The 27,889-nt window shown below is 36.4% G+C and overlaps 2 protein-coding genes across 6 annotated transcripts in view; both read right to left on the bottom strand.

Moving 5' to 3' along the window:
• clocka (clock circadian regulator a) overlaps positions 1–255 on the bottom strand; it is a 74,776-nt gene extending 74,521 nt beyond the window's left edge. For both annotated transcript variants that reach the window (XM_049481829.1, XM_007259522.4), the window contains exon 1: positions 144–255. The gene's annotated coding sequence lies outside the window, so the exon portion shown is untranslated. The remainder of the gene's footprint in view (positions 1–143) is intronic.
• Positions 256–6,475: 6,220 nt separating this feature from the next.
• nmu (neuromedin U) lies at positions 6,476–26,036 on the bottom strand. Of its 4 annotated transcripts, XM_022664483.2 has the most exons (10): positions 25,790–26,036; positions 18,972–19,027; positions 18,123–18,170; positions 17,866–17,925; positions 16,543–16,572; positions 16,240–16,290; positions 14,445–14,519; positions 7,546–7,599; positions 7,322–7,375; positions 6,476–6,691 (listed from the first exon to the last, which is right to left on the bottom strand). In XM_022664483.2, the coding sequence occupies exons 1-9, from the start codon at positions 25,956–25,958 to the stop codon at positions 7,340–7,342; spliced, it is 579 nt and encodes a 192-aa protein (XP_022520204.2). In that variant the 5' UTR covers positions 25,959–26,036; the 3' UTR covers positions 6,476–6,691; positions 7,322–7,339. The 4 variants fall into 4 exon arrangements, with proteins under 4 accessions (XP_022520204.2, XP_022520212.2, XP_022520207.2 ...); XM_022664491.2 differs by lacking the exon at positions 14,445–14,519; XM_022664486.2 differs by lacking the exon at positions 16,240–16,290 and having other exon boundaries at positions 25,790–26,035.
• Positions 26,037–27,889: the final 1,853 nt, after the last annotated feature.

Below are 27,889 nucleotides of genomic sequence, written 5' to 3'. Positions count from 1 at the left end.
CACTCTCTCTCACACACACCGCGCTGTTCTCCTGCTCTATCCACCGCCTTTACTACAGCCAGCCCCGCGCCGCCCGACCCGCCTCCCCGCGTTACCGCCGTATAACAAGCGCAGCCCGGCGGTGCAGGTCCGCCGCTCCTTACCTCGCTCGCTCGCCGCTGCGGGGGATTTCTCTCTCCGTGTTTTGGTTTAGATGGCCGCGTTGGATTGACTGGAGTTAGAAAAACAGCAGGGCCTACCTCGGGCTCCCCCCGCGCATGCGCACCGCGCACCGAGCGACAGCCTACACAAGCCCAGCGCCGCCGCACAGGCGGTATAGAGCAGAGCAGCAGCACCCCGGAGGATGGATGCTTCAGTACACAGAACATACCAACCCAGCTAACTAGCGATAGCACAGCGCCTTTAAATCTTTAAATACCCGATAACTAAGCACAAAAACATTACAAGAAAAAAAAACTCATACAAATATATACTAGGGCTGGGCGATAATATTGCACAAAAAACCCTAATATTCTTCAAATACTTAAACAATTCTCAATTACGAGTTTTTGTTTCCACATAACAACCGAAAAAGGCAGTTTTATTTGTTTTTATAAAGTAATCTATAAAATGTAGATTTTTTTTGTTTTTGTTTATACAGAAAGAATCGGAAGCAGCTCCCTTCAGCCTTACAGCAGCTTTTAACCTGTAGTGTAAAATCAGAAAAAAAAATCTGACTGAAGCATACATTTTATGAATATATAAATTAATTATTATTATTATTATTATTATTATTATTATTATTATTATTAGTAGTAGTAGTAGTAGTAGTAGTAGTAGTAGTATAAGTAGTAATAGTAATAGTAAAAGTAATATACTATTGGTAAATACTATATATAGTATTTATTAATTATATACATAAAAAACAATCACCTCAGATGATCGCTGCCTTCATGTTTAAGAAGCTATAAAACTGGTTATGTACTCAGAATAAGCGTTTGTGCTGAAACCTCGGCGCTGTTGTTCTTTGTATCAGCCGGTCGGCTGCCTGTGTAATAAACAGTGTTAAATGTGGTCACAAGGCCACTTTTCTACTTTCTTTTTCTACTTTTCTGCCCGGTTCGTGTTACACAAACGCTCCCAATCTTTGGCCCTCATCTGTCGCTCTGCGCTTTTTGGGCGAGAGCCAATTAGGTCAAACGCGCGAGCCAACCGAACATGACTACGAGCAGAGAGCGCGCGAAAATATTAAGGGCGGAGCCACATGAGTGACGCGTCCAGTGACCAATCAGCTCGCGGTGCGTGTGTGGAGCTCGTCTTACAAAAGTGTTTTGTAATCGTTACAGTGGAAGACAAACTTCTGACATAAAGTCGCACTTACTATAGTGAGATTACAAGCGATTTCCTACAGTTTTAGAATACAGTTATCAGCGGTTTTATTTTTATTAGTAAAAACACAACACAGATAAATGACCAATTACATGTTTATTAAATATTTAGCATCACCACATGATTAACTACTGCTAATGCTAATGCTAATGTTTTTACTCTCATCCACAGATGAACAAAATAAAAGAAATGTTCATACTTCATGTTCTGATGCATACTTTTTTGTTTCCAACCAAAACAACGTTGAATCAGGTGTATAATTAAACGTCATATACTGTAAAATATAAATAATAAACAATATAGTGTGTGAAAACCAGGGTTAAATATAAAAATGTATCTGAGTTGATGCACTTAGCATATATCCTAAAAATAAATAGACTAAGACTGGACCCCAGAGTTACACAGACACAACAAAAAAGGTTTATTATAATGCGTTTTAATTTTAATAAATATAGTCTGTTTCACATATGTGAAAGGCAAAGACGACACAGTCTTATCGCGGTGACTTAGCGACATCTAGTGGCCACACGTTTTAAGGACGTGGTGCCGTTCAACGTTTTTTCCTGTCATCGTGCTCAAGACAAATGCCAAACCACTCATAAAGCATGTTTTTCTACTTGACTAAATTGTTCTAACTTTTATTTATGTTTTACCACTAACCCCTCTTTTAGTTACAATTAATCCCACAATAGTATGACCAATGATGGTTTGTAATGTATGGATGTCCTCAAGAAGGCACAACAAACCCTGACACCACATTAATATAGTATGTTGTATGGTGTAAGCTGATAAAGTATGTTATATTTAGGAAAAAGTACATGCAAGGTTGTTTTTTCAGTTTGTTTTATTAGACGTCTGATAACACTAAGGTAATTGTCTTGTATTTCATTTATTAATATTATTATTATTATTATTAGTAGTAGTAGTAGTAGTAGTAGTTCTGGTGGTGGTGGTCGTAGTAATATTTGTATTTTTCCTGTATCCTTTCTGTCTTGTCTATAATTCTAATTGCATTAAACAGGCTGTTTGTTTGTACTGTGTATTTAAGTAGATGTATATATGAATAATCTCTGTTCTGGTTGTTTATCTTGCTGTCTTGTACTAAATCATTCATAAAGCAGTCCTGGCCAAAACACCTACTTCGTATAAATGCTTGGAGATAAACTGTTGTAGTTGGAACAGGTGACGGCTAATGTTTACCTGTTTAATGAAATGTGTATTGATGACATACATACTCTCATTTTTAACAGCAGAGTAATACAGTTTTTACAGTGAGTAATATAATTTTAATGTTTGTCTGTCACACAGCAGCATTTGCAATGACCACTAGATGGCACTCTATGAAAACAATACCTGCACCTCTGGCGTTTGCTTCACCACAGACTGAACATTTATTCTGTTTCAGTCTGAGGTTTGGACACACCTCTTCTCATTCAATGTGTTTTCGTTCTTTTTATATATATATTTTTAATGTAAGTTTATATAATTTGTCTCCATAGGTTTTTAATGAGATTTAGATCTGGCCTCATTGCTGGCCACTTCAGAACTCTACAAAGCTTTCTTTCCATCCATCTCTGGGTGCTTTTTAATGTATCATTGTCCTGCTAGAAGACCCATGACCTAGGATACAAACCCAGCGTTCTGACACTGGGCCCTACATCGAGACCCAAATTCCTTTGGAGTCAAGGAATCCAGTGTCAAAGTCCGCAAAATAACCCCAAAACACATTTGAATCTTCACCATATTTGACTGTAGGTACTGTGTTTTTAGTAAACAGAAGGATGATGTGATTTACCAAAAAGCTTAATCTTGGTCTTGTCTGTCCACAATACATTATCCCAGACGAATTTTGCCATAACATCTAATTTTATTCAAATGTTGATGGATAGTTTGCGCTGACACTGATGCACCCTGAGCCTGCAGGACAGCTTGAATTTCTTTTATTCTCTTCCGTCCACGTCCAGGAAGACAAGCTACAGTGCTATGTGTTGTAAATGTCTTGATTATGTTGTGCATCACGGACAAATAAACATTAAGATCTCTGGAGATGGTCTTGTAACCTTAATATTAAGATTGTGGAAATTTGTCCACAATGTTGGTTCTCAGATCCCCAGACAGTTCTCTCTTCTCCCTTTTCTGGTGTCCATGCTTAGTGTTGCACAAACAGACACAGAAAAGCCCATTACATGCTTGACGCAAAGTTTTTTACCCACAATTAAAAGGTATTAAAAAGGTAGTAATAAGCCCTTTTTTGTTTTAATACACACAAAGGAAATAAACATGTAAAACAAAACATGTGTAATTGATTAAAATTTGTGTATTTAGACCAATCATTAAAACAACTGACAGGTGAAGTGAATAACACTAATTATCTCATTACAATGGTACCTGCCAAGTGGTAGAATGTATGAGGCAGCAAGTGAACTTGAAGTTGATGTGTTAAAGCTGGAAAAATTGACAAGTCTATGAACTTGAGTGACTTTGACATTCGACTGTGATGACTATATAAGCAACCAGAGCATCTACAAAACAGTAGGTTTTAATGAAGGACTTCACTAGGCAGTGTACATATTGTTGAAAACTCTCTCTCTCTCTCTCTCTCTGCTTGTTAAACTCACAGTGAGTTTTTTTTTTTATTCCCAGCAGTAATTAATATTCCTGTTGAAAAATTCAGCTTCATATCAGCATTTTTGCTGGTAGCTGGTTTTAGATGGTCTAAGCTGGTTTTTGATGGTCATGGTAATTTAAATTGTGGTAAACTGGCTGGTAAACCAGCTCATCACCAGCATCGGGCATGTTGCATTTGATTTTGCTCATGTTTGGTCATTCTGGTTATGCAGGTTCACGATGCTGGTCATGCTGATCAAACAGTTTAGTTATGTTCATCATGCCTTTTTTTTGCCATTGTGGTCATGTTGGTTAACCAGCTTGGTCATAGTGGTCAACAAGCTTGGTCATTTGGATGCCTATAAACCAGCTAATCAACCAAACCTAAACAAAGCATACCCTGTACTGGACAATAGTTAAGCTGATCAACCAGCTTGCTTAACCAGCTTTAGATAGATGGGCTGTTTTTTAGCAATGTTGTATAAAAGCATGAATGTGAATGTCCAGAAAGTCTGACCAAACTGTAAAAAGGTTATGTGTATTTGAAAATAACTGCATTTTTATTGAAATTAGATTCCTGCCTAATTTAAATAAACCATTAAATGATTTCAGATTAACTCAGATGGTAAACTAAATCAATGCAAACCGATTAAATTAAGTGCAACAACAATTTAGACACAGCTCAGGGCTCTATACTCCTTTTTAACTTCAGGCTAACTGATGTTTTACCAGCACACTAGGTGTTAGTAAAAAAACCTTAAGAATTAGCAGAAGTTGCTGGAAGTTCCCTCTATTGAATGTTGCTTGTGCCTCCAGCCAGTTAGATTTTCTTTTTCCTCCAAACATACTGTTGCTCAATGTGGTCAAATAGTTACATTCTATTGTAATTTTAATAAAGTTAGTTCACAACTTTTTTCTAAATGAACCAGGCTTGTTAATTTGTTCCTTTGAAAACCTCTAATGCCGAAATTTGTAGTAAGCATGCAGAAAAGCTTTTCTTATTAAGCACATTGTGATCTGCAGACAATGTTGCTTTAAATGCTTATGGACATCAATCATTAAAGTTTCATCAAGTCATCTTGTGTCTTTTTCACAGCTTTTCTATTCTAAAACTGTATGATATTTGGATTTCAGTTTATGTTCTACTCAATCAGCAATCAGCTCTTTACAGCAATATGAACTGTAACCAGAATGTTAAACATTTGCATGATGTTGCATAAAGTTGTGTCTAAAGCACTATTTAATGATGCACTGTGTGTCAGTAGTGACCATGGGCTAATCACAGTGGGATATGCAAACATCTCCCTCATAGAGCAAGTCTAATAGGGAGGATTGTTACCAGAGCTGAACTGAATAAACTGAAGATAAATGCATTATTCACAATATAACCCCTATAATACGTGTGTGAATGTCACGGCTGGTGCCACAGCATATGTCTCACGCTCTGCTACTTTTTCACACTCCAGGGTTAATTGAAATCTCCATCTCTTCACACTCTCTTAGAGGTCCCTGTTTCACGTCATACACACACATCCACACCAGCTAACACTACTGCTACTACGCTAATGCCTTGTGAGTTCTGCAAGGCCTTCTGGGCCTTTCTTACAACTCCGGACCCAGTGAAGAGTAAAAAGCCTGTGTTCATGCTGCACAAACACTCGGCTGTCTCTGACCCGTATACTGTGTGCCACATTTCCCAGAGTTTTAAAAAAGAAGTGTTTAAACTGTTGTGACATTTTTATATTTAGCTCGTCTCCCTGCGCATTTCAAAATAAATCCATATACATATACATTAAGAGACCACTTCAGTTTCTGAATCAGTTTCTCTGATTTTGCTATTTATAGGTATATGTTTGAGTAAAATAAACATTGAGGTTTTATTCTATAAACTACAGACAACATTTCTCCCAAATCCCAAATAAAAATATTGTATTTTAGAGCATTTACTAGCAGAAAATGAGAAATGACTGCAAAAATAAAAAGATGCAGAGCTTTCAGACCTCAAACAATGCAAAGAAAACAAGTTCATATTCATAAAGTTCTAAAAGTTCAGAAATCAATATTTGCTGGAATAACCCTGGCTTTTAATCACAGTTTTCGTGCATCTTGGCATGTTCTCCTCCACCAGTCTTACACACTGCTTTTGGATAACTTCATGCCACTCCTGGTGCAAAAATTCAAGCAGTTCAGCTTGGCTTGATGGCTTGTGATCATCCATTTTCCTCTTGATTATATTCCAAAGGTTTTCATTTTGGCAAAATTAAAGAAACTCATCATTTTTAAGTGGTCTCATATTTTTTTTCCAGAGCTGTATTTTTATGTATGTATAAAACAGGCCTCCACATGAAAGAAAGCTAGAGCGTGAAGAGCAAAAGAAAGAGAAAGACAAAGTTACCAGTCTTAACCAATTCAGAATCATCAGTAAAAACCCTGCAAGCATCCATGATAAAGATACATAGACACTCTATAGTCACTCAGAATCACACCACAACAATGAGAGAACATTTGAGAATGCTTTTAATTCAAAAGACACAACATGGTTACACGATTAGGACCTCTGGGTCAAAAAAAGACTTTATTTGGATTTTCTATTTACATTCAACATCACTATACACCATAGACGGACAGTAAGCAGGTGCTCCAGATGAGTAGGTGTGGTGTTCAGGGTTCGTCTGGCTTTCAGTTGGGTTAAAACAGCAGCTGCACAGGACAATGACTGTGTAAAGAGACAGAAACAAAAAACAGTGAGAGGGACTGACTCAATCTAACCGAAAAAACAAACAATCTTCTTTTTACAATTTCTAATTTGATAAACTTTTTCTCCCTAATTTAGAAGGGAAATGACCCCACCCAATTATTATGACTCCCTTCCGTCACTAGTAACGCCCCCCAGCACTAAGAGGGTGACGATTAGCACATGCCATCTCCGACACATGTAAAGCCAGATAACTGCCTCTCGTACAGCATCACTTTGAATGCAAAATGACTTTGTCAAAGAATTCAAAGTCAAAGATCCAGATTTATCTGGCTGTTATTTACATTTGATAAAATGTAGATAGCTTAATAACATTTTGTAGAATTGTAGAACTTTTATAGAGTAATTTTAAATAAATTGGACCTTGAATTGTCAAGTTATTTAAACATTTAGTTAATTTGAACACCTTTCTTTAGTAAAATTAATAAATTGTATATATATATATATATACCTATTTTTTATGTTACAATTCCACTTAAAAAAACAGCCCAGCACATTTGAAAGCGCAGCATCCCAGCTTGTACACAACAGCCAGCACATGTCTTTGTTTGCCATTTTTCTGAGGACAAAACAGATCTAGGGATCAGTTACCTGTTATGTTTATTCTCTCTACACATACTCCGTTGACCTTCTTCCATTTCGTGGCTATACAAAAGGAAAAAGATTATTCTATTATTCCATAATATAAAGAATATATAAAACATAGAAAAATATATAGCTCTTAATTTAAAAAAATCTTCCAACAATCTAAATACATTACAACATAACAACTGTGAAAAGTACTGTTAAAACAGAGTTTAAATGTTATTCCCCACCCGATATAAGAAGTATCCTCTACTCTGGATGGCACCCGGGCCCTGCATGTCCTCCTGAACAGAAAGAAGAACACTTTCTCATTAGACACACAACAACCTGCACATTTTTAAATGACTTATATGACAGTTAGGGCAGTAAAATAATAATTTAAAATACGCAGACAACTGAACACCCATGATCCACACATACATTCTTAATTCTCATGCATACATAAACTTGTATGCAAAAGTTTGGGAGCCCCAGTAAAATTAGATTTTTAGTTTATGTGAAAGTGAAAGCACATAATTTTTTCTATAATTTTTTTTTTTATAAAATTGGTATATTTCCCTTTTTCAAGAGGATTTGTTATACTATTTTTTGATCATTTTTATTTAAAAAATCACAAAAATGTCATTTAAATATTTTTGTCCAAACATTTGTATGTAACAGTTAACCTACGCAAAGTTAGTAAATATTTCATAGTAATTAAATCATTATGATTTCTATCTAGGTGGCCACGCAGCCCAACTTAAACAAACACTGTTCTTTTGACCTGTATAACAGAGATTCCTTCAACAACACACTACTGCTTGTGCAGCCAAATAAGTTCAAGGCTTGCAATATGCAAAGTAATATTAGCAATCATAACATTTAACAAAGATATGAAGAGTTCATTTAAAAAAACAAACAGATAGCACTTATCTGTTTTTGCAGTTGAACTCTTTGTACATATCTTTGACCAGAATAATGCCATATCATTTTGCCATATCATAGCTTTCATTGCAAGGTTGGACCTTGCCATACAGAACAAGAAAATCCTATTACTTCCCTGTTGTATTTCTATTCCTGTAAAACAGCAATTTTTCGTAACTAGAATTTAGGGCTGAATGGGATTTTTCACAAAATTCTGTAAAGCTTGTCCAACCTGGCAACAGGTGTCACAATACAACAAGCAGAGCATGAAAAGGTCAACAGTGAAAGCATGAACAAAGGGCATCTTATTATTTACAGAAGAAAGTCTTCAACATTTTTACAAGAGCTCTTTTCAGTGTAAAGTTTTTTTTTTTTTTGAAATATTATATGCCAGTTATTTTTTCCTCTAAATTTAAAATATTGTTCTATTTATGCAAAAACAAATGTGTCATTTGTACATACCATGTTACAATATATATTTCGCAATAAATTAAATAAAGTAAATAGGCTACATTAAAGGATCAATACTTAAGATTTTCCCTTTCAAATTGATAGCAGTTGTGTTTTTGAGGGGGGAAAGGGCAAAATATTATAATAAAAGGCATCAATGTGCTTCTGATACCATCCAGTCAAGGCCAGACATACTCATTCTAAAATCAGATTGTCTGGTATTAATTCCCCAGGATATATTTATTTTGGCTCTAACAGCTTTTACTGTAGATGCTTTTAATGGTGCTGATACAAGAGGTACAGTGAATATAGAGATATCAAAAAATAATAAAATGAAAAATGCAAATCAAACTGAAGAGAGAAAATTAAGTCATTTCTAATATCACCACTCTGAACAGATTTAAAAGTACTTTATAACTTGCATAGTGCAATAACACCGTCTTACCAACAGTGTTGGTTACTAACGCCGTTACTTTTTTCAGTAAGGAGTAATCTAACTAATTACTCTGACTGTAACTATAACGCCGTTACCATTTCCGACACCCTGTTACTGCACGTTACTTTAGCAGCTCTATGAACTTTTTTTTTTTACTACGCTTTGCCCTGGTTAACCCCTCCTCTTTCCGGTGAACTTGAGCTTCTGGCCGCTGTGCCTGTGGTTTGGCGTGGTGAAGTGAGGCACAATTGTGACGATTTGCGTGCTCTAATCAATTCAGTGATTGCCGTGGACAGGCCAAGTTCCGATTTAAGGACGTTAAACTCTTTTTAGCTGCTCCGGTTTTTGTGGTGCTGCTGCTTTCTCTTTTAGAGTTTAAATTTTCTGCCCGAACCCGAGCTGAGCCGAGGACCGACCCGAAATCGGGCTCCTATTTTTATTTTATATAAAGCTCTGGTGTGATAATCGCAATGTTACTAAGTAACCAATTATTATTGTTCACTAAAGCGAACGAAAAAGGTGTTGTGCCGAGCGCGCGGCACCTCGTGGTCCGTTAGTTCTTGTGTAAAGCGCTCGCGCTAGCCGCAAAATACGACAGAAAACACTGAGAAACTGCAGAACTATGTATGGGATTACAATATGAGCACGAGGCAGATGAAAGAGAAACAGGAGATTCAGTGTGTGAGAACATTTACCTGTGAGTAACTCATACCAGAACACAAATCTCTCTCTCTTTCTCTCTCTCTCTTTCTCTTTCTCTCTCTCTCTCTCTCTCTCTCTCTCTCTCTCTCTCTCACGTTTATTAGATTGATCTCTCTGATGAGATGTGTGAATAATAAAAACTAGCAAGCCCACCCTAAAAACTTACTGAACAGAAAAAAGTAAAACAAAATAAAATTAACCTATAATAAAAATGAAAAATGTAATCACGTAGCTCTGGGCGCACGTGAACGCCTCCGCGTTTGACTTGCAGCGCTCTGTGTAGCTGTTCTTAAAAATCATGTTAATTAAATAATAGTTCTATGCTTCTATGTTAGTGTTAATAAACATAATTCTCATTATATTTCTCTCATTCAATCAGCCCGAAAACAGACAGTTTATGGTTCGGGTTTGGTCGGGCTCGGGCAGAACGTGCACGGGCTCCGGCTGGGTCGGGTCGGATTTTTTGGGCACGATCTAAGCTCTATTCTCTTTTGGTGAAGCTGTTATATTAATACCATTTTAACGGTCATTAGATTGTTGTTTTTGTCCATTCTTTTGTTTTGTTTATATATACATATTTCCTTTGAGTGTGGCTTGGTTTGTTTAATTTCATCCCCAGATGCGTTTTTCCGTTTTTTCCGTTTTTTTCAGTATTACAAGTTTTAGTAATTTTCTTTGCTTGTGTGGAGAATTTCGTGTTTTTTTTTTTAATTCGTTAGATATTATTTATTATTATATTTTTGTCAACATTTTGAGTTTATTTTCGTTTGTTATTTTTCTAATAATAATAGTTATTACATAATTGATTTCCTTTTTTTTTAGGGCGAATAATAAAAGTAACGCAATAGTTACTTTTACTGGTAACTAGTTACTTTTATAGTGGAGTAACTCCGTTAGTAACTCCACGTAACGTAAGTTACTTTTTTGGAGAAGTAACGAGTAACTATAACTAATTACTTTTTCAAAGTAACGTGCCCAACACTGCTTACCAAAAACATACAGACAGGTACTTTAAATCTGGAATCAAACTGCATGTGCAAAAGTGTTCTCTGTAACATATTTTCACAAAAGCTTTCACCAGATTTCACCAGGCATTCCACTAGGAATTCATTTCTAGTACTTCACATTCAAAGTGACTGAATTTGCAATATACACAGGAAAATACTTAATCACTTTTAAAAAGAAATGGCAACACTGTTTTGCTTTTAATCTCTTAATGTCTGCAGAACCGATGGTGGTTCCTTTCTTTTTTATTTACTGGAAAACCTAAGATCAACTAAGCCTATTTGCACTGCTTTGCATATAGACACAGTATAGTAATCATTAGGGTGTAATAAAAGTCATGGAGCATAAGGGGTTAAGGTTGTTGCATCCACAAAGTTCTGCATTATTGTAGCGGCCTGAGTTTCAACTTGTGCTTTTCCAGTTGTACGTCGTTGACAATGAGGTAGTAACTAAGCAGTGCAGGTCAGTGCAGATAATTTTAGTCGATAATTACTGGCCAAATGGAAAAGAACAGATAATGCAGCTAATTTCGAGAAGCGTGCCTTTGGGAAGGGATGCACTCAGGAAGGAAGAAACACAAGCGCCCTCCCACTACTCCCACTCCCCGTGCACACTCACACACAGATGCAGGCATTCACAAGAACTATACAAAACGCATCTGAACTGATTTGTTTATGCAAAAAGAAAAGGGATACAAATTTTAAGAAAAAGTAATCTGCTGATGTGCATCAGGACATACTATACATACACAACATCACTCCCCCAATAATTACCTACGTCATACGCAGGCTGAATTAGAGCTCTACCTAACGAGCGGAAGAAGAGCCTCAGAGGTGAGATGTGATTGAATCAATTGTAATGGCATTATAGCGAGTTGAATCACAAGATATTAAAGAAGGATGCAATTTCTTTCTACAGTCAAATCCCTCCAGCACTGCATAACTGGTTGGTCACTGGTTATATGTGGCATCACTAGTTTCCCAACAGAGAGACTCAAACAAACATCACAGCATTACAATATGTGGAAGCTTGGAATCATGATTTCAAACCAATTACTGCTTATAAAAATCTTGCTTAAAATCTGTTTGCAAAAGAGTATAACTGCTTTAGATTCCATAAATAATCAAATATGGCATGTCTTATCATTTCTATGTTGTGGTATTTTTTAGAACAGTAACATGCCAACCTCCGATGCAACAGCACTGTTTGAACAACAAAGTCTGGGAACAACCAGAATTATCATTCAGCACTCAAAAACCATGTCAAACATTATACTTCAACCACCTCACTGCTCTAGATTCATTAGTTTAATCAACAGTCACCCCTAAAAAGCCCTTTAACACCGAAAATGAAGACATTATTACATTTCTTCTCGTTTCTAGGTTGTGCTAAAGGCAAGAACTGCTTAATAACCTGTATTTTTAGAACAGCAACATGCCAACCTCTAATGCAAAAGCACTGTTTGAACAATAAAGTCTGGGAACAACCAGGAGCATTACACTTCAACCACCTCACTGCTTTAGACTGATTAGTTTAATTAACAACAACCCGAATAGTATTACGTCTACTTTACTCTTGTTGTGCTTAAAGTATCATGACAATATTGAATTATAAACCCAGATTCATTCAATCATGGACTGAGTGTACTGATACACCCCTAAAATGCATTATACCACCAATAATAAAGACTGCATACATATTTGCAGAAAATGATATATATATTTTATATATATAATATCGAAATATTAATGTAGTTCTTTCTAATGTTTAAATGGTAATTCGTAACTGATTTAACAGATGATATCACTGCACCAGATGCTATGGAAGCAGAAACTCAATCACCATCACCACAAACAATAATAATTAATCCTTAATGTAACATCAGAGCATCAGTTGGAGTAACATAATTACACAAGTCTATCTCTCAGGCGTAATTGTGTGGAACGGAGAATGCGGAAAGATGGGTGGTCTTTTCAACGGCAATAGACTGACAGGCTCATCATGACAGCAAAGACTGTTAAAGCCTTTAAGAACATGTATACTTGCTGATTCAGTTTGAAATTTCTGCAACATGTCCATGTCCGCTTCAAAATAACATCTGGAAAACCCCTGGTAATATATTTCCAGGTCAGAAGCTTATAATGAGACATCCTATCTTTAAAAATTAGGTGTATACAGTAGGATGTAGTGGTATGTGTATCTATACCAAAATTGATGTTTCAGAACCTACAGTCACAAAGGGAATACACACTAATAAGGTGCATAAGTTAATTTCACCTGCACATGTATATTGTGGGAACTGTAGTAGCTCAGAAGAATGGCTGTAGTCTTGTTACTGTAGTCTTGTTTGTCCTCTTTCGTCTTTTCTCATCTCTGTCCTTGTCACTAATAAACTTGTTTTTTTTATCCTCTTTAATCTTTATCTCTTACTGTTTCTCACCTTTACATAGGAAATGACTGAAAATTTACAAGTATAAATGTCCAAATGTTTGTAGAAACTTATTTAATAAAATTTCCTTCTGAAATCAATTATACTTTTCTTCCCTTTGCTGCACTAACAGCTTAAACTGTTCTGGGCTTGATTTTAACTAGATGTTGGAACATTGCTGTAAATGTCTTACTGCTATTAATTAACAAGAGCATTTGTGAGAACAGGAACCATTGATAAATGCTTGGTTCTAGTTCAAAATGCCACACACAATCCCACAATCCCAGAGGTACTGCAACATAGTTCCACTGATCCACAGTCCAGTGTAGATATGCTTTTAACTAATGCTTGGTACTCAGCATGGTGATCTAAGGCCCAGGCTTATCTGCAATTATCTGATCAATTGTCATCTTCATGTTGCATCCTGCATAAAAGACTAGAGACCTGCGGCCTAAGATCACAATGCTTCGTGTCAAACATCAGCCAGAGATGTGTTAAAGCAGAACTCTTGTGTAAAATGGACTTTTGGTGTAGTATAACATGATAAAAGTATATCATACGATAAATTGCTTTTTCCACCGTTATTCAGGCTCAAAGTATCTCCACACCTTCCATGCTAGAATACAAAGAGTCCTGAGATTTAAAACAAGGCATTAAAAACTTGCACAAAAAAAGTGCACAAGAAGCTGTTCAGCAAGTCTGAAGGGTGTTTGGACAAACTGTTAAAATTTCAGGATCTCAGAACGCTGTGGGAGAACAGAGGTGTGCTTTTCATCAAAGGTAAGTACTTTTTATCATGTTTTACTAAAACAAAAGTCCATTTTTCTCCTTTAAGATCCTATCTCATTCTATTGACAATGCTTTTCTAAAAAGATTCTATAAATATAAAATTATCACCTCAGTTTACAATTCATAGAAGCATCTAGATACTTCTGAACATATACTGCATGTGCATGAAGGTTTTAAACCATTGAGAGCCATAGAGGGTGAGTTGGCAGGTAACATCAGCATCAGTCTTGAGTCATGCGATGTCACACTGAAGCATCAGTAGAAACAACACAATTACATCTATCTCAGAGATGTAATTGTGCGGAGTGATGAATGAAGAGAGATCGCTGATCTCATTCACAGGAAGAAGAGATGTTGCTCTCTGTGTTATCTTCAGCACAGGCTATATGAGGAGGAAGCACGCAGAGGATACATACATGTGACTCCACTCGTCTGCGTCGTCTACTATGGAGCTGGGGTATGAGCTGCAGGAGAGGGTGGAACACAGAGGACTGACGAATAGACGCACATACATACACAGAGGGACACAGAGAAAGATGAAAACCATGAACAACTGCCCTGAAAATCAGAGGGCAAAGGTCGCAGAGAGGACATCACACAGGCTGGCCACCAGTCACGCTCTCAACTACACTCACTTTCATGCACATACACACCTACACACACAAACGTGTCCTCAGTGCGGCTCAGTGTTCATTTTGCACACGTGGTGCAGCAATGTTCAATACAAACACAGAAGTAGTGAAGCAGGCTGTCATGCAGAAATGCTGAATCTCTGGGCTAGCACTGAAAACAATGGAGTGTGTCCCTCTAAGGCAGTGTTTCTCAATCCTGGTCCTGGTGCTGCAAATTTAGTGCTTCTCCTGCTCCCAACCAGGACCAGAATTGAGAAAGACTGCTCTCAGGCATGAGAATATAACATGCATGCACACAAAGACCTAGACAGAGCAGATCACTTGTACTACTGGCACCAATGGTTTTTGGGGTGCTTTATGTTTCCAGTGATTTGTAATATACAAAACTATAGTGTATGAGACAGATGTGTTGTGTTGTGCATTGTCTTTAACCATCCAATAGCTAGGACAAACTCTGTTGCTACATGAATCCAACAAACTGCTTCTTTCTGAACACAGGCTAATGCACAGTTAAACATGCTTGGAGGGAAAAAAACGAATGGCCAATTTATTTACATTGGCTAGCATCACACTGATTGATAGGAGGAAATGGATGTCCATCCTACCAACCTATACAGATAAACCCCTTCATCCAAATTGTTATTGTGTAAATTGAATAATGGCAGTAGTATCATTGTTTATCAAACCTCTCAATTGGTAGGGACAATGCTTCAAAGGCTGCACCATTATGCACTAAAGTAAACAGAATCAGGTATTATTGGAAAACATATAGCAGATTTACATTATCAGCTTATTATCATACTAACAACTATCAACTTGAGTTGGGCAGTATGACAAATAAAGCTCTGAAAAATGTAAGAGACCTTTTAAAAATGATGAGTTTCTTTGATTTTACCAAAGTAAATATATAATCAAGAGGAAGATGGGTGATCACAAGCCATCAAACCAAGCTGAACACACAAGTAATTACTGTATCTATTTGAACTTTCAGTTCCCCTAAAACTATGCCTCACAAAAGTGAAAAGCAAGTTCTTTTCTAAATCAAGGCCATGCTGTTTTTTTTTATCTTTCCTAGTGATTCATAATTGAGTTCTATAAAAAAATTACCAAATTACCAAAATTGTTTAAGAAGAGAGTGTTTTACAAAATGACAGCACTTAGGAAAGACTACAATGAATAATTAAATGAATAATAGGTATTTTCACAAAGTGGACCAATTGTAGTTTTTAAATGCTTAATTTCTACATTTGTGTTCTGACACATCTTGGCAGGCCAGGTGATGAGCAACAAGATACGTGAATGAACTCACACGCCCCATGCAAGTAGTGAAAAACACAGCGAACACAGCCACACAAACTGAAAGTCACAAGCCGTACAAAGAGGAGAAGGAGGAGAAAAGCCATGTTCATTGTTGTGTGTAGGTGTGTATTGTGTTCACTGCTCTCTACATCCTTCAAATAACAATGTGCAGCTGAAATGTGTGAGCCAACACTGTGCCACTTTGCAGAACAGTGACAGAATGAGGTAAGCAGCAGGTGCTACAGTAGAGCAAAGAGAATGAGAACCTAAAACGACCTACCGTCCCGTCAGTCAGTCCTGCACCATTTGGCTTTGTGTAATGAAATAAAAACTACATACAAAAACCCAATAACATAGAAACATACAAGCGTGTTCACAGCACACAAACGGAAACAAAGACACATAAAGCAAGGACAGACAGCCATAAAAATACAGGAAGGGAAAATTAAAGTTGACAAGTACAATTACAGAGACACGTGATTACAGGAGCACACAGAAATAGAAAAAAAGGGTTGATGTTATGATGCTGTTGAACTCTAACTGGACTATAATTTGATCACAGTGTGTGCAGATGTGTACTCACTCTTTTCCTGGGCTCATGAGCTGAGAACTCCTGTGTTTAAAAAGATACATTCAAACATGTACCTTCAGAACATACACACACCGGCCACTTTATTGGAAACACCTACTTTGTAACTTCAAATTGCTGATGGACAGTTAGAGACTGTAGCTAATCTGTCTGTATTCATCATTTGCAATTCCATATTTTTCGCACTATAAGGCGCACTTAAAATCCTTTCATTTTTCCAAAAATCGCCAGTGCGCCTTTTAATCCACTGAATTTTACCAGTCAGGTTGTAAAGAGCAGTAAAGTCACTCTGATAAAGTACAGAGTAATACAGGAGTAGCAATTTAGTTCTCCAGCAGCATTAGCATTAGCTGCTAACAGTGCTAAGCACTAGCTCTTTTGCTGTTCAGCCTTGAGTTTTATCAGCCTGTAGTCTGCTGCTAACCCCGGCTAGCATTCCTGGAGCAGCATTAGCATTAGCCGTTAACCACAGTGCCAGCCCTTTTGCTGTTCAGAGGCGAGTATATCAGACTGTAGCCTGCGCGTTCACAGTGTTAAAACAAGCTACGTGGCATGAACCGCTAGCTTATATCACCCTGGGTTACTGGAACACTCGGGTTCCTCAGTGTAGTGCTGTAGCTCATTTTGTTAATGTTTCAGCTTTAGTGAAAATCTGGAAATCTAAGCCTACTGTAAATAAACGGAAGTGCTTTACTCACCCAAATAGACAGTTCTCAGTAGAGAAATTTAACTTGTCTGACTCGTCTGAATTTTTTTTTTTTTTTTAATTTTATTACAGTTTTGTTTACTTAGTTTAAGCTTTACAAGTCTCGTCACCCAGTGGAGAGACCTGCTAAATTTTGAAGGAAACATGGCAACACCCCTGTTCCTACTACAAGTTACTAGTTACATTTAGTAGTTAGTTAGACCAGAAAATGTGTGCCTTATAGCGCCTTATAGTGCGAAAAATACGATATGTTGACATTCTCTAGCCTTTCTAGCCCTTTTAGGTGGTTGCCTACTTTTAACATACATACAAGTCCCCCTATCCCCCCACACGCTACCATAACACAACCATGTGAGTGTCAATGCTGTGCTGAGAATGGGGAGACCACCATTCATTATTAACTGACTAACTAACTAGCTCTGCTTTTTTATATTGAAAGTATATAGAGGAAATAAATTGATCAGTGAGTAGAAGCGCAAGGTAGATGTTTCCACAAAATGATCAATGAATGTTTTAAATATGTTAGGCTATAGCTAACCAATTGTTTTAACAGGTATCTTAAGGAGCTAATATCTTTATATAAACACACAGTTTTAGCCTTAACCATTTACCTGAGAATTTCGCAGCACCTCCAGCATCAGGCCACAGAAGTCCTGCAGTATGTCAGATGTCTAAAAGGGAAATGTAAGACAGGTTACAGACAGTTTAATTGGATGCTTTTCAGCTAAATGGCTTGAGCCCAGAGTAAATGCAATGGAAAAGTACAAAGATGTTTTCCAAAGCCCAGAGATGACCCTGGAATTGCGTGGTTCTGACTTTTTCTGCAGCATTAAGGGACAGTTCTTTGCATAAAGACGGCCTTACTCACCCTGAAGGGTCGTTCTGCAGAGAGGTAGGATGTGCACGCATTATCTATCTGCGGGAGAGGGCACAGGAGAGACATGGGTGAACTGACTACAAAGTTCTGTCAAAGTGTCCAACTGGAATATTAAAATCTGTGCTGTTTTTAGACGCCTGTGATATGGAAATGCTCTGACTATGTTTGAAAGGCATTTGACCGAGCTCCATTAACTTAAACGAAATAAAACCCCAAGGGCTATAAACACTGAACTGTGTTCACAATGAATATAAAAACAGGTCTGAGCAATTCCACACAGTCACAGAACTCCTACATTCTGAAGCTCAAAGAGTAAAAGGATTTAGTTTTATTGGTTAAATGACTCATTTAATGCAGCATCTCTGATTTTGGCAGCTAAGGATGGTTGAGACCATGGTTCAAAAATGAAAAACCTGTAAAATTTAGATTTAGGTTAGAGAACGTATTAAAGAAATAATAAGGCTGTATGAGTTTGTCACATAATAACAATATTGACATATTGTACAATATATTATACAATATATGGACATAACCTTAATACTTTTTGCTGACCTTAATATTGCCCATTTTTAGTTTTTTTCTGTTTTATTAATTAAGAATATTTAAACATCTTTAATCCAGCATTTAAATATTCAAAATAGTCCATTGACCTAATTATGCTGTATTTGCATTATTATGTTGTCATATTATTATCTTATCAGTGGCATATAATAATACAAATAATAACAACAATAATAATAATAATAAATCATGACAGTTGTATGCATGTATTGTTCCCATCCTCTTTTGTGTGTGTGTGTGTGTGTGTGTGTGTGTGTGTTTTGAGTGGATGATACCTACCTGGTTTAGAAGCTGGTCATGCTGTATTGTGGATGGATTCAGGAACATTGGAGCACCTTTGAAACACACACATGCATACAGACACACAATTATTCAAAAATGTAAACACGAGCTTCTGATATTTACATGTATACAGTACCAGTCAAAAGGTTGATGTTTTTTAATTATTTAAAAATGTTCGCCATTTTAGATTAATACTGAAGTTATCCAAACTATGAAGAAAAACTCTGATATATTAGATTTATAGCACTTCCTGTTTGTGACAGCTTTCCACATCTTGGCTGAATTTTCTCAGTCAGAGGTGGTCACCTGAATGGCTTTCAGTTAACAGCTGTGCTCAACTTAGTAAAGTAAAAGAGTACATTTATTTATTTACTTAAATTTCTTGCCTCTTAATGTGTTTGAGAGCATCAGTTGTAAAGTTGTGAAGAGGTAGAGTTGGTATACAGTGAATAATCCTATTTGAGTAATATTCTAATCCATATTATGGAAAGAACTACTCAACTAACTAAAGAAAAGAAGAATATCAAGAACTGTGAAAGTATCCTAAAGTGCAGTGACAAAGACTACCAAAAAAGTTATAATGAAACTAGCTCTCATCAGGACCGCCCCAGGAAAGGAAGACCAAGAGTTCCCTCTTGTGCAATTAATCAGACAATTGTCAGGCAGTACATAAGATCATGCAGATACAAGTAATTTTCATCAGCTTTAGGCAATTTTTAATTTTTCTGATGAAGCTGAATTTTTGCTGAAGCACACAGGTGTTAAAGGCAGAATTTGGCACCAAGAGAATGTGAAAAGTTTGGGCTGGTATAGGCATGTTTTGGTCCCGTTATAACAACTCAACCATTGCTTAAATACCATAGCCTATTAGAGTTTTGTTACTGACTCCTCAGTCATAGAGCAAATGCCAAGCAAATGCCAAATTTCAACCTGTTTTTTTGTGATATCGAGATAATGTAGATGCAACTAAGCAAGTTCTATTATTAGCCTTCAGGAGCTGAAAAAGAAAGGAGTCGCACTGTTGATTTCTCTCTTTCTGTGCATATTTGTGTTTTTACTGTGGTAGTCATTGTTTGTTAAGTGTTTGGTCAACTGTTTTTTATGAATGTGGTCAGTTGCTGGAGAGCTAAGTGGCTAGTGGGGATGTTTGTTTAGATTAGTTAGTTAGTTAGTTAGTTAGTTATTAGTTAGTTAGTTAGTTAGTTAGTTAGTTAGTTAGTTAGTTAGTTAGCTCGCTCACTGGCTATACATTGTTCTTTCGGTAATAGTTAGCGCTAGATAACTGCCTTTCCATAGCTTGCTATGTGGCAAACTTACATCATAAGTGAAATAAGTTTGGATTAGATTTGGTTTTAAGTGAGATTTACAATGAGTTGCATAAATCACAAACAGGTAAAGATCTAGTCACATTTGCTAGTTATCAAACTCACAAAACTAGTGTCTGCCTAGACTAGCATTTACTAGAATGGATTATTTTTTTCTGATTGTATTTTTTTTTTAACCCTGCAATGCACAAACACTTTTTTCTCCACTTCTGTTATTCTCAAAACTATCCCACATGACTGGGGAAGGAACCTTGAGAAATAGCAGCAACAGTGAATGTTTACTCTCTGCCTGTAGGAGGAGACAAAACCCAAGGGTTGCATAGTGTGCCTTTAACACTCAGATCAATTGTGATGTTTTGTTTAATGGGTAAAATTAGCACAAGCATGAGCAGCAGGTTGAAGAGCCTCAAACATCAGAATAAAACAGGAGAGCTAGCTTTCAGCAGACTTTAACTCCACCCACTAATCAATCCCACCTGATTCGTCTTATTACTGCCTCCAGGGAAGCTTAATGAGTTAAATTGAGCATGTTAGATGTACAGCTTTTAGATTTTTTTTTTTAAACATCTATTTGTGTTTTTAAAATATAATGTATTGTAGTACAAATCAATTAATGTTTAAAGCTCTTAAAATATCCTGAGAAATGATGATTTAGTTAACAGATACCCATAAACACTTTTTGGACCCCATCTAATCAATACACCTCTAATCAATGCAAGTCAAGTAATGAACAAATGAATCAATGAAACAAACAAAGGTACAGAGATGTGACGGGATTTGAAAGTGAACTGCAGTGAATGTAGAGTTTAGGTTTGTACTTGTTGAGTTAATCTGAACCAGATTAAACTATTCAAGCAACTGCAGAAACAGTTACAGTAGTCTAACGTTCAGACATTTAATTAATGATGTCATAATGACAATATTTTATACATATTTGGTACATTTTACTATAATACACATACACAATTCATGGTAAAGGTCGGTGCTTAAAGATCAGTAACCAACTGCACACTTCATTATACATGGTGTATTATGTCCTGTTTATTTGGATGAAATTAATAAAGTTATCCAAAAGCAGTGTGTAAGACTGGTGGAGGAGAACACGCCAAGATGCATGAAAATTGTGATTAAAAACCAGGGTTATTCCACCAAATATTGATTTCTGAACTTCAAAAACTTTATGAATATGAACTTGTTTTCTTTCCAATATTTGAGGTCTGAAAGATCTGCATCTTTTTTGTTATTTTGATCATTTGGAAGAAATGTTGTCTGTAATTTTAGAATAAAACAACAATGTTAATTTTACTCAAACGTACACATCAGATAAACTAATTCAGAAACTTACATGGCCTCTTAATTTTTTCCAGAGTTGTATATATATACATTAGGTTACATTACATTGTATTAAGCATATGCTTTTATACATAGATCTGTACTATATGGAACATTTATTTAAATAGTAGTTTGTATGAATCTGCAGCTACTAATTCATCCATTTTTTCTTATGTATAAACATTAATATAAACATTAATATAACTATATTAATATCATGTATCTGTCTTCAGACACTCCTACATTCAGTGCTTTAAAGACAAGGTTTTTCCGTTTTTAAATGATGCAGGTGCTGGTGAGATCTTTAACACAGCTACTTATAAGTGCATCAGAGCTGTGGATAGTGTACCATAGTAATAATACAACAAAATAAAATAAAAAAATATTTTCTAAGCACAATTTCAATTACAAAAAAAATCTATATTTAAAAAATAAACTGTCTAGTAACAAAAACAAAAATCAAAATCGCTACATAATCTCAGCTTTCCGGATGATCTAGAGATGGGGCACAGTGTTAATGCGGGTGTGGTAAATTACAGGATTAAGCTGACAATGACAAAGAGACTGTACTGCAAAATTGGTAGATCTGAAACAATTAGAGACGATAAGCTGCTGTAATAGTGAATGATGCCCTAAAGTACAAAACCATCTGGAACGCTCTGTTCCGTTCTACACATTCAGTTCAGTGCTGCTGATGCGTCAGCCTGTTTCTACGCTCTGCTCAGTAAACGAGCGGATCAGTCTTCCTCACTGTCATTCTGAATCATCATGTGTATTGTTGAATGAACCTCCTAGAGTTTCTGTAATTTTGTAGTGGTGTAAATTAATATTAGCACAATTTGTTATCACAACATCCCTTTCAGACCTGAATTATCTTCAGTGATGGAAATAAAAATGTAAGAATGCTGTTTGTCTGTGATGCACAGAAAAAAAGACTCTAATATTCTACTATAAAATCTATATAAGCAAATAAATTCAATTAAGTAAAATAGTTTTGCATTGAAAGCCCGTTTGTAATTTTTTTTTTAATAAACCATACCTAAACAGCAAAAAAACATGATAAAAAATTGTTCTAAATCACATTAAATTAGTAAAAATTAGATGTTAATTAGATGAGTAAAAATTGGGGACTAGTTACTGTTTTATTAGTTTATAAACTTGTTCATTGGCTGGTTAATGCTCTATTCTGATAAATAACTGCACTCAAACAGTGTTATGTGCAACAAAACATTTAAAAATACAGAGAATACATGATGCAGAATGAGAATATTGGATGCAGGGTCTAAAAGGGGTATTCTGTTTTACAAAACTGTATTGGTTATCAGAAACATAGTATTTATTTTTACTTATAACAGTTTATATGTAAAGACTCATTACAGGCTGTGGTTCACTTTGTGTTGTGTTTAAACAGCGACCTCAGATGCCACTTCTCTAATTGTATGAAAAGTAAAGTTTTCTTTTATTTAGCTTTAATGTGTATATCAGGTAAATGTAAAAATAAGAATATACTTTGCAGAATCATAGCAGTTCTATTGTGGTACATATCACATCTGCATGTTCATCCATCCACACAGGACTAATTGCACTCTTTGTAAAAAAATAAATGTGCTCTTTAAACACTGATGATTCACACAATGCTTTAGACACAGCATAATGTTTCCCCACAAAACAATATTACAGCACTGTTAGAGTTAGTTCAACATAATAAACATAAATTAAACCTTTACCATAGGGGTTAAAATTCAGCACTAAGATCGTTGCTGTGCTATGGGTGCTAAAGTGCAGCTTATCATGCTGATGTTCCTGATGGCAAGTGTCATGCAGTTTTGAGCAAAAGCAGGATGTTTCTACACTAAGACACACATTATTCAGAAAAGCATGAGCATTTTCACAAGCAAGCTCACCCCTAATTTCAGCTTCCCCTTTAATTAAACACATGCATTAATTTCTCCCAGTGCAAATCTGAAGTGTGCTCAGCATGAATTATGTGTTACAAACATGACTTCATTCAACATGAATCATTTTAACTCACTTTAACAACTACACTCTTAAAATTAAAGGTGCTATAAAGCGTCTTTTGGACACAGAAAAATTATTTTTGGTCCATAATATCCATGTATTTAAATTGGAAAGGAACATTTATATCTTCAAAGGGACTGGCTGTGTAATTAACTTCTCAATGGGACCTCGTTCAGAATGAATCCCTATTTGAAGATTACTTTATGTTGAAATATCTTGTATCTCTGGATAAATCTAAAGAAGAGAGTAGAGTGCTCTAAAACAGAGGCACTACATACAGCTGGACATAGTGAACAACACCCAACTGATTCACTACATTACAGTATAAACTATATTTTTCTGTAATTATTATACACTATTATACTGGTCCATTTATCGAAAAAGTTCAACACAGAATAAGGGACAATTTGTGTGTTTAAGTATGATAGTAAGCTAAAAATAGCTAAAAATAGAAATACTTATTTTCATTGGACAGTGACGATATGACGAGCTTTAAATGTAATCGAATGCTTGGTTCTATTCTGTAATATTCCAAGGGTTTTCTACTTAACTCTTTTTTTCCAGAGGCAATTGGATATGTTCACAACAGTGCAATATTGATTAAATTGTTAATTTTTTAAAATATTTCTTTAGTTTATATTCTTCATACACCTTTTTCAGGTTTTTGGTGGCAACCCACACTGTAAATAATCTTTTGTGCTTACAGCATTATTAGCATTTACATATATATTTTTTTATGTTTCCCCTTGGTTTGCCCACGCTTATCTATATTATATAATTTCAGTGGAGGTTTACACTTTGAGTTTTAAACTGTAATATTATTGGACTTTAATAAATATGTTTTTATTTTACTTTTCTAGGTTTAATGTGATCCCCTCCTCTTTGATTGAATTTAGTCAGATGTTGGTCAAGTGCAGAACTATTTTAAATAATTATTAAAATAATGTGATCTCCCTGTGTAATTTGGACTTGTTTAGATGTTTAAAGCACACAATTATTTGGATTATTAAATGAATGTTCTTTTAATTTTACATTTCCAGGTTTAATGTGATGTTCCTTTAATGTAATGCTCTTGTCTATTTTTAGTTTTTATTATTATTATTATTTTACTTCTTCACTTCTTATTTAATCTTCTTTCAGGGTAGGCTGGACTTGTTCTGATGTTTCAAGAGCAGTAAGGTTTACTGTTATAAAATGTTATTTTAATTTCACTTTTTTTCAGGTTTCCTGTGATCTCCATGTGAAGTGCAGTGTTACTTTTTCCCATGGCTTGTCCTGCATGTATAACAAAGGTTTATAATTTGAGTTTAGTCTAAATTGGTTTTAAAGTTCATATTTACACTAATCACTAATAAACTAATAAACTAATACACAATCTAAGAGATTGGTTATAAATTGTCAGTATCGGTTGTAAAAAAAAACAAACATTCTTAATGTTTCACATGTTTCCAAAGACATTCTAAGCTTATGTAGACAATGTTTCAGGGTTTTTGCATTTAGAGTCAAGCAGCCAAATTAGGACTTAAGTTTTTTTTTTTTTTTTTTTTTGGATTTCACCTGCTACATTGTTTAGAGTAACTTTTTCAAAAATAATTCTACATGGCACTGAATAAGAGCTGACTGAGGAGGGTGTATTTTTTTCTGATGTTTTAAAAGCAGCAACATTTAAATAATTGTTATAAAATGTTATTAATATTTGTACTTGTTCGGGATTTCTGTGATCTCCCTGTGTAATTAGGACTTGTTTTAATGTTTTAAAGTGCAGTATTACTTTTTCCATGGCTTGTCCTGCTTTTACAGCTTTTACATTTACAGTTTGAGTTTAGCCTAAATTGGTTTTAAAGGTCGTATTTTCGAACTTACTAAACTTTTAAGGTTTCCTGTGATGTTCCTCCAATGTAATTTGGCTTTATTTAGATCTTTAGATCTTTAAGTGCATTACTGCTTTAATTATTATCAAATATACTTTTAACTTCACTTTTCCATGTTTTTATTAGATTAGGTTTTAGATTTCATTATTAGACTGAAGAAATGTTTTGATAGATTAACTTTTAAAAGTTTTAAAGTGCTGTATACCCTGTATAGACACTGCTGGAGAAGAGGAAGAGAGGACTGTGGGATGGAGGATGGTGAACTCACCTGTGCAGAGCGGCAGGGCTGAGATCAGCAGCACGGCGAGTGTGAGGCTCGCGCTGTGGAGCGGGGAGAGCGCGCTCCCGCTGTGGGCGCTCGTGCTCGCGCCGCTGTTGCAGTTGAGTCTGTAGCTCGCGCTGCTGTTGGCTCGCTCTGGGAATCTGCTGCTCGTCATGTCGCTGAGTGTCGCGCGCGCACGCTCCGCTCTGTAGCTCGCTCTGCTGTCGGACGCTGCTGGCGCGCGGCGGCTGAGGGGATTTGAAGGCGCGCGCGCGGTCACGAGACGCGCGTCACGGGCATCAGCGGCGCCCCTCAGCAGCGCGAGCAGGTGTGATGTCACGCTGGGGTTATTTCCTACAGGGCCATTCACCCACTACTACCCTCATAGCATCACTGTTACTCTACCCCGCGCGCAACAGGGATTATACACGTCTTACAGTTTAATCTAATATTAGAGAACCCCACGCTGAATACATCCTGACATTAAACTGAAGCAGCCCGCCATTTACAAGCAGAAACAAAATGTTGCGCATAAAGCTCTGCTTATATACTATAAACCTGCACTAACTAACTTTCAAACTATTGTTTATGCATTTCTGTGTATGGGTTATGCACAAAACAAATAGGTAGGATAGGGGAACAGATTGCAAAAGTAATTCTGTGCAAAATGATGAAAATATCTCTATAATATATATTGACCTTGAGCTTGTTTATGGTATAAAAATAACAATTTCTTCGATGTGCAACATTATGCCCCTATAGCATCATACGCCTGTTGAGAATATTGGCTCCCGTTCATCTAGCTCTGCCATCAGCTGCCGGCGCCCAGAGGGAGCACAATTGGCCTTTCTAACTCCGGGTGGGTAGATGGCTCTCTCTCCCCATCACGCTCAAAGATGGCGCCAGGTGGCACGAGGCATCTGTGAGTGGATGTATCGCAACTGAGTCGCTGCGCTTTCCTCCGAGTGCGCTAGCCGCTCAGGCATTGCTCCAAAAAAGAGGTGACTGACTAAACATGTGTCGGAGAAGGCATGTGCTCTTCCGCACCCTCCTAAAGTCGCAGACGCAACTGGTGATGGGGATGCACAAAGGGGTAGGACAATTGGATAGCCAAATTGGGAGAAAAAATGGGAAAACTCAGAAATAAATTTTATACAAAAAAAAAGGCGCTGCATTTCAGAATGCTGGAGGAGAATGGAGTTGGGCTATTCAAAAAAGGTTCGTACTTATTATCATGTTTCACTACAACCCCATTTCAAGTCCCATTTCACACCAGATTTGTTGGCACCAAAGCTGGAGACAGGTGCAGGCCCTTCACATCAGTAATAGTACTAATCATACTGTAAATGTACTCATTTGTATTTCAAGTTAAGGTCCTTGTATTTCAAGTTAAGGTCCTTCATTAAAAAGTTCAGTAAATGAATGTAAGCATCACCATAAAAAAGTGCTCAAAGCATCAAAAGCTAAGCACTCAGTGAAGACAAATATTCATATTCTTAGCAATACTCTTAAGGTGGATTTTAAATGGTAGCCCAAGCACTACATACAACAAACTCTCTCTTATTTAAGATTATCTTTTTTAATCATACTGTGTGAATCTATTTCACTGGAGTTTTTTGGAGTATTATGAAATAAACATACTGCACAGAGACTAACATCGTGTTTACAGCTCAGGGGTTGTTTAGGGTCGCAGTGCTGCTGCCTTGGCTGTTCCTGTGTTTGAATGGGGCGTTAGTTAATAAGGGGGAAATGCGCAGTGCACATGCGCAGTGCACATACTCCAATTATTTGCCTTTTTCACCCATACCAGCAATAAACAAAGCATAACTTTGCATTTTCATACCATTGTGTACCAAGAAACCAGTTACCACTGCAGCCCTACTCAGTGCTAAGATGCTTTTGGGAAACTGGACTTCCTCATCAAGAGCTTTGGAAATGGTTAAATAACCAAACTTAAATCACAATGTATTGTTTATTTATTCTTGTCAAAAATTGTTACAGTGAACAGCTAAGTGAATGCAAGCTGACCCAATTTCCAAAAGGCATGAATGTAAAGATGATAGATGAATTATTGTTATAAAGCAATATTCTATTTTTTAAAGCTAC

This window comes from Astyanax mexicanus, chromosome 1 (genome assembly GCF_023375975.1).
Source record: "Astyanax mexicanus isolate ESR-SI-001 chromosome 1, AstMex3_surface, whole genome shotgun sequence".
NCBI classification, from domain to species: Eukaryota; Metazoa; Chordata; class Actinopteri; order Characiformes; family Acestrorhamphidae; genus Astyanax; species Astyanax mexicanus.
Note: the sequence above shows the minus strand (reverse complement) of the source record. Positions and strands in the feature narration are given on the sequence as shown.